An 8,086-nucleotide genomic window follows, 5' to 3' on the forward strand; every position below is an offset into this window, starting at 1 on the left:
TGGAGTTCACTGTTTATTGTCCAAAACTAGAACTGTTTTGTTTTGTGTGAAATAGAGAACTAAACACAGCATAGAATCAACTCAATTCGTGCTCAAATCTGTAGCTATCATTGCACTCTTGTTTCTAGCCATAGAACATGAATCCAATACCGTATGCAAAAGTTATGGTGGTGAAAATAGGAAAGTACTGTCAAGTTACCATAGCTGTCTACGGCTTCTAAAGCATGCTTTGTATCCCTCAACAAGGCTTAGCCAAGCCTTGGGAAGCTCCTTGACAAGCTAAAAGTAAGTTGGAATAAGATAGGAGAAGGAAAGACTCAATGCATTCCTTGAGAGGAAGAAATAATTGCTGCAATGAAACCTTGAGTTGAAGCTTTGAATCTGGATTGAAGCAAAGATGAAGAAGCTCCTCACGTGAATGGTTGGCTGTGATAGTAGCTGAAAAGTAGAGTCGGATGGAAGCATTGAAGCAGAAGCAAGAGCAAAGTAAGAGCTATGGCAGATAGAGCAAAAGAGCAAGAGAGAGACATCATATGTGGAAACTCTAATAGTCATAAGGTGTGATTGGCCTTTCTTTATTAAAATAGTCACTAAAAGAATAAAGAATAAAGTGACAATGATGGGCATCCACCACCTGCAATGTACATGTGTGTAGTCTCATAGTAGCTGAAGTAAGGGCGGTGTGGGCTCACAAAAGCTATTAGGTGGCATACAACATGACACAATGTGCTATTTTCACGTATTCATCCTATATTAGGCACTCACTCTCTCCTTTTCCTCGAATAAAAGGGATTGTGATGATATCACATAGAGGACACCACGGGCTTTCAAAGCTTCTTTAACAAGGATAAAATAAAAGTATTATTTGCTCTTAGAGTGAGTTTGATGCACATGGAGCTTTCCCAAACTCAAACCTCTACAAGATTGTGAGGATTTTTACCACTTGGGATCCATGCTACATTTGGCATCTTGGTTGAGCAAGATTCAAAATTGATTTCCTAGTACACATAACTTGTGTGATCATCATGCAACTAGACCCTTTATTGGCTTCTTATGCTTCATGATGCATCCTAGGCTAATATAGGTTCCTTAAGCTTTATAATATATCCCATGCTAGTTGTAGAATTCCAATAGAATGATAATAGGTGCTCCGTGGCACTTCGTATCCTAATGCATATCTCATGTGGAAAAAGGGTTCATGGGTGGTTGAGAAAAAAAAAGCCAACCGTGAGAGATCCCAAAGCTTTGGTATTATGCATAAGTATTTACGTTCACACATGTATCAACATGCTCTATAATTACACATTTTTTCAATATGATTTTAGGATGAATCTTAAATAAAATCATGCTTCATACCAATGTTACTAACAATTAAGGCACTTTGCAACCTAAGATGTGCTTCTCCACACACACACACACACACACACACACACAGTGTGTGTGTTCTCTCTCTCTCTCTCTCTCTCTCTCTCTCTCTCTCTCTCTCTCTCTCTCTCTCTCTCTCTCTCTCTCTCTCTCTCTCTCTCTCTCTCTCTCTCTCTCTCTCTCTCTCTCTCTCTCTCTCTCCCAATTGAAATAGGCTTTTTTGATTTGTCTTTATAGTTAAAAATCGTAGTTAAATGAACAAATTGCAATATCTAGAGGGTGCTATCTCTCTCTCTCCCCCAGAAAAATTGAAATAAGGTTTTATTCCTTGATTTGCCTTTATAGTTAAAAATGGTAGTGATAAGAATGGATTGCAAGAATTATTGGATGCTTTATAACACGTAAATTGGTCATAGACTTTAGAGTTGTGGAAAAATGCTATGTCGAAAGCAAAATGCATGAAGTTCAACATAAAGATTTCATTCACTTTGGCTTTTGTAGTTGCAATATATGTGAATATAGACTTCCAATAAATAGTTATAGGTTTATTAAATCAGATTATTATTTGCAAGATTCTCAAAATATAGATTAAAAAAACTCACCATAGCCAAAATTGTAAAAATTTAGGTATAGTATATGCATTAAAACAAATGCAATAACTAGAAAGGCCTCAATTCTAAGGATGCATCGATAATTTGACAAATGAAATTAGGTGAGGGAAAGCCACAGTGGGCAAGATGAGGTTCGCAATTACACAAAGATCAGTCGTGCAAAAGAGATACTAGACTAATTGACCTTCAATATGGTGAGACTAAGAGCCAAATCTTGTGAAAGAGCATACTAAATGTGCCTCTCTCTCTCTCACTCATTTTTCACTTTCCTTATTTACTTATAAATATCTCTCTCTCATCTCTTGCACTATTGGTCTACGGCTTCTTCTGTTGCGGCCTCACCCTAGCCACTTGATGCTTGCTCATTACTATGTTGCACCCTTAGCCTATGCTACCACTTGCCAACTTTGCCTTTGGGCCACTTGGCCTCCACACACACACACACACACACACACACACACACACACACACACACACACACACACACACACACACACACACACACACACACACACACACACACAGAGAGAGAGAGAGAGAGAGAGAGAGAGAGAGAGAGAGAGAGAGAGAGAGAGAGAGAGAGAGAGAGAGAGAGAGAGAGAGAGAGAGAGAGAGAGAGAGAGAGAGAGAGAGAGAGAAAGAAAGTTATATTAACGTCTTCTAAAGACCAAAACTGGCCTATGAGACAAACTGTGATACAACTGATGAGGTCCAGCTATCCAAAATAAAAGTGCTGAATGAAAAGCTAAAAACTGGAAACTGAAAATACGGTGTTGTGAGTGTGATAAGTGTCGTATATGTGTATGTGCATATGTAGCTCTGGTACTCCAGAAAATGGCTACAAAAGGGGAACAAATGTCGGCTGTGATAGGGGAACAAGTGTCGGCTGTGATAAAGTGGTGCGATGTGTATATGTAACAGATGCAGGGAGATATACTATCCTGGGATGTAGTAGCAGTCGTCGAAGTCGCTAATAGCAGGTGATCCCTCCTGGATGCAGGATGTGGTACATCGGCGGTGGAGAAAGAGCAAACTGGAGATCTGAGATCCAATGTGTCGAGTGTCGTCGGATCTCAGTCTGCTGTCGATGTAGATCAAGAATCCTCCGGATCTCCTGAGAGAGAGAATGCTTGCTTATGAGTGAGAGCTTGCTTCGCTATTCCAATCAAGCTAGCCTTCCTTCTCAATGATCGTTTCACTCATTTCCCTATCAGTTTTTATTCTCTCCTTCTGGCTCGACCTTTGCTTGTGATTCCCTCGATCAACCAGACGAGCTTGTCTTCTATCCTTGTGCTTTTTCTCATTAAGACATGAGAGAGAGAGAGAGAGAGAGAGAGAGAGAGAGAGAGAGAGAGAGAGAGAGAATGCTTGCTTGTGAGTGAGACAACTTGCTTTGTCATTCCAACACTCACTAGCCAAACTAGCCTTCCTTCTCAACGGTCGTGCATCACGCATTTTCGTGCTGGTTTTTATTTTCTCCTTCTAGCTTAACCTTCATTTTTGATTCCCTTGATCAACTAGATGAGCTCGTCTCCTATCCATGCGCTTTTCGTCATTAAGACATAGCATTACATGGGTCTTGATGAATTTTCAACATTGTAGAAAGAATCAATATTGTAATTGGCAGAACATTCAACCACCTGGTGAAGGTTTCTAACATTGCACAAAAAATTAACAATCTTTAGTGAAAGTTTCTACCACTGCAGTAGCAATTAAAATCAATTTAGTGAAGATTTCTACCATTGCACTAGTAATTAAAATCAACCTTTCTAACATTGTATTAATTGGTAACATCAACTTAGTGGAGGTTTCTAACATTTCACTAATGGTCAGCATCAACTGAGTGGAGCTTTCTAACATTGTATTAATTGGTAACATCGATTGAGTGGAGGTTTCTAACATTGCACTGCTAATTGACATAAGCTTAGGTGATGTGTTGTTTATTTCTTAAACAAGTGAACTCCATGCCCACTTTTGGACGGGGAGTCTCTCCCACCCGGTCTGCAAAGCGACATACAAGTGGCAAGGGTGCACTTTCTGCATTTACAACTAATAAAAAAATGTAAGAAACACATTATTTTTTATTTTTTAAAACAAAATGTATGATAAAAAATACAAGAAACACATTATTTTTTTGATTTTTTTACAAAATGTATATTTTTAATGCGCAAAGACTTTGTGCCCACGGCCGCGCGCATTTTCCAAACGGCATCCGGCATTTGGTGTGCAACCAGCCTAGTAATGAACATTGTGCTTAGAACTACTTGTGATGGGAAACTGGATTATTGCCTCTTTTGACCGGCAACGGGCATCCTTCTTCGTTTCGTCCGGCCATGGAGCCTGAGGAGATCGCCGTGGTGTTGTCTCGAGCCTCAGAGCTTCATGCCAAGCTCACGGAAGTCATCGGAGCCGTGGTCGGCGAGTCTCCTTCCTCCCTGTCCGTTGGTCTGCACAACGGCGATGGCGCCTCCGAGGTCCGCAGCCTTTCCGCCATTCGAGACGCTCTCGACATCCTTGAAGGCCAGCTTGAAGCTCTGCAGGTTAGGTTCTGACCTCATGCCTGCCTGCACTTGCGGAGGTCCGTTTCGATATCATGCCTGCAGTTTGTAGCCTGTGTCGCTTGAAGGTTTTGGTGGCTTAAGGATAATCATGCCTGCTTTTTTGCAGTCTGTTTTGCTTGAAGGTTCGTTGGATTAAGCATAATGATGCCTGCATTTTTGCAGTGCATCGGTCTTGAAGTTTCCGTTGGGTTAAGAAGAATTAAGTCTGCATGTTTGGCAGTCTGTTTCGCTTGAAGGTTTTTATAAATTAAGGATAATTCTGCATTGGATGACGAGCTTTCCTAACTTTAATTGAAGATGATGAACGGGTATATGTGTTTTGAGAGCGAAACCTTTGTCCTAAAGTCATGTGCAAGAATTTGTCTGTTGATTTTGCAAGAAGGTTCTTGTGTGAGCTGTCCTGAACAAGAAACTGTTTCGATGCCGGTGATATTCATAGAGAGATGAAACAAATTTTGAGTTGGCATCAAACCTATCCACTTAATACAGCGATCCATCATATAGAACATGGATGTTGTCAAAATCTTGAATGCTCTCGTTACTCTCAGATATCTTGGAAGTTGTAGTAGTGAGCAGTGTTTTGAACTGTCGTAATGGAATGTCCGCTGCACTTCTGTGAATACATTATGCCTATAGTTAAACATTCTTACTTCCTCATGTCCCTTTTTATGTGATTCAAGGTTCTGTTATTATTTCTGAAATCTGCCATGAGCTTAGACAAGAATGGAACTCAGTGCATTCACTGGAAAGTTCTTACATATCATCATCACCACGAAGGCCACTGCCATCATTGTCATCATCATCATCATCAGCACCACGACCAGCATTATCATCACGATCTCCACCACCATCATGTTGTCTTTTTCATCATCATCACCACATGCCAGTGTTATTACCACCACTGTCACTGCACCCACCACCACGTCATTGTCACAACTGTGACCATTGGCTGACTGTCAGCTCATTAGGTAATGACATTTTATTTTTTCTTCAGGCATTGCAACAGCAGCAGCGAGCAGAAAGAGATGCAGGCCTTGCAGAAATTGAGGAAAGCAGGCGAGTCCTCCTTAAAAGGCTGAAAGAGCACAAAGGCAGAGACTTGGAAATTGTCGAGGAAGCACTAGCCTTTGCAGGGGGCAATGTTCCTGACAAGGAAGATGATTTGTCTGCAGCTGTTTATCCAAATGTAAATGAGGTTGAGGCCACACCACTTCGCCCTATTTCAATGCCCAGCAACCATTTTAGATCTGACCAGAGATCGGGGATGCTTGAAGAGCACCATGACAGGAGTGAAGTTCTGGACTTTGAAGCAGAGGAGGCCCAGGAAGATGATGAGGGAAGTGATGGTGACCTGGCTTTTCAGTATGAGACAGAGAAGGATCCGAACAGCTTAATAGGAGTAGCCGTGAATGCTGCAAACACAGTGAGAAATTCAGGGGCGTTTGCTACCGCTGTTTATGCGGTCAAAAGTTCTGTGGCAATTATCAGCAAGCTATTGGGGAAAATCACTGGGCAAGTCACCGGCCCTTCTTCCAAAGTTGTGCTGATTGTAGTGAGTACACTTGCAGTTCTCTCACTGACTGATTTGGGTGAGAGGAGGACAAAATCAGTTTCAAGAGTCTCAAAGGCACCAGCACATCGCTCTCATCATCATCATCATCATCAGAATCATCTTCCTGATAGCAATCTGCAGCACAATGGACATCCAGAATTTGAAACGTCCAATATAGGAAGCAATCATCATGCAAAGCAGGGCCCTATGGCAAATGAAAAGACTCCCAGTGAAAATGTATCTAAAGACAATATAGTAACAAACTCAGAAGACGATTTTCCTACGTGTGTGGTTAGAGAGCGCCTTGAGGTTCCTTTCTATCAAGAATTGCCAACCCCTGACGTTCTGTATGGGCGAGGCTAAAAGACATCTAACAGAGTTGTCTTATTGAGATTGAGGAGATGATGGACTTCTGCAGGCCTGCTGCTTTCTCTATGAAGAATGGTGATGTATGTCCAGGTGCTTTTGTTCAGAAGTGAAATTAGAGCAGGCTTGCAGTTGCTGCGCCGGACTTTTGGCTTGATGTTGTGCAGGAGAGTCACTGATGTATGCCTGCAATTCTGAAGCTTTCCCCTGCCACCTCCTCATGTCAGGGTCGATTCTATGAATGTAAGGACTTCAATATGGAAGCCTCGCCATTCAACTTGTCTTAGTTGCAGGATCAGAGATTCTCCTGAAAACTGTTAACGTTCAGTTACAATGGTCTATTCTTTCTCATTTTTTCATGAACAACTGGCTTCTCAAACCTTGATGCCAAGTTCCAAAATTTTTAGGGAGTTTGATGGAGTTTTTGAATGTGATGCGTGCATGTATGTAAGAACTGCTGTGGTGACCACGAGTCCCTTTAACGAGTGTGAAGAAGGTAAATTCTGCCACATTGTGCTGCCGAATTAAAAGTATAATTTTGGAGAGAGAGAGAGAGAATGTGTGGAACTGTTCTCGAATCTGTACATTTCTAGTTTTCTCACCATACGTGGGCTGTAGGAAATGCACCCATAACAAGTCTAATCACACTCATTGGTAGATTTATCAGATGCAACTTCAAGCTAAGTACGAAAGTTGTTAAATCATGACCATGTGTCGATGCTCCGTACAACGCATATACAGAAAGGAACGTGTTTAATTTATCGAGCGCATATGAACTAAGACAGCATACCGTTCGGGTTTGCTGCACCTCATATAATATATATATATGTTATATACATACACATACTGTCACCACTTGCACTGGTGGTCTAGTGGTAGAATAGTACCCTGCCACGGTACAGACCCAGGTTCGATTCCCGGCCAGTGCATATTTTATGTTGCAAGAAGTTTCTCTGTCAGGGATGATGGTTGATTTTCGAGTAAAAAAAGTTACTCAGGCAGGAGTTTGCAGGTGCATTGGGGATCTGGAAAAAGTCGGGGGGCGTAGTTTTTCATTGGTGATCTGCGGGAAAAAGTCGTAGTGCGTGGTGTTTTGTTGTTATCATTGTTTGAGATTTAAGTAATCAAAGCATTTTGATGCAGCATTTCAATTACATACATGGGTCGGTTTGAGGCATCCATTCATGCAAAGGCCATGTGGCTGTGCATTAGTCATTCCTTCCGATCAATCTGTAGACTTAACAGCCTTCCAACTAGTCACATTCAAGCCCCTTCCTATGTCACGAAGAGGGTCCGATCATCTATACTATTAGTTAATGAGGGGGGGGGGGGGGGGGGGGGGGGGGGGGGGGTGGCGGCGCAGGTGCCACGTAGTAGCCCCCCACCTCCCCCACAAGAAAAAAAAGAGAACACGGGGGCGGGTGCCATGCATCCAGCACCCGCCCCCGCCTAGTGTATATTAGAGGGCGTTGAGAAACTTGCATCATCAGGTTTCCATGTCAATCCTTACATATTCAAGTATCCTACCCGACCGCTTGCAATGGTTCCCTTCTGTCCGCGGTGCTTCTTCCTACTCTGGTGCCCTCTTCCTTGCTAACCACACACTTTGTGAAAGCTCTCTAAGTTAAGTA

The 8,086-nt window shown here is 42.1% G+C and overlaps 1 protein-coding gene and 1 non-coding gene across 2 annotated transcripts; both read left to right on the forward strand.

Moving 5' to 3' along the window:
* Positions 1 to 4,242: 4,242 nt before the first annotated feature.
* Positions 4,243 to 6,804, forward strand: LOC148012803 (uncharacterized). The gene is made up of 2 exons (XM_087669611.1): positions 4,243 to 4,516; positions 5,532 to 6,804. The coding sequence occupies exons 1-2, from the start codon at positions 4,310 to 4,312 to the stop codon at positions 6,450 to 6,452; spliced, it is 1,128 nt and encodes a 375-aa protein (XP_087525737.1). The 5' UTR covers positions 4,243 to 4,309; the 3' UTR covers positions 6,453 to 6,804.
* Positions 6,805 to 7,313: 509 nt separating this feature from the next.
* TRNAG-GCC (transfer RNA glycine (anticodon GCC)) lies at positions 7,314 to 7,384 on the forward strand. Its single transcript has one exon. It is a non-coding gene; the product is annotated as a tRNA-Gly (tRNA).
* The last annotated feature ends 702 nt before the right edge of the window (positions 7,385 to 8,086 follow it).

Source organism: Lygodium microphyllum, chromosome 27 (assembly GCF_053477565.2).
Source record: "Lygodium microphyllum isolate KBCC chromosome 27, Lygodium_microphyllum_v1.1.10, whole genome shotgun sequence".
In the NCBI taxonomy this organism is placed as follows: Eukaryota; Viridiplantae; Streptophyta; class Polypodiopsida; order Schizaeales; family Lygodiaceae; genus Lygodium; species Lygodium microphyllum.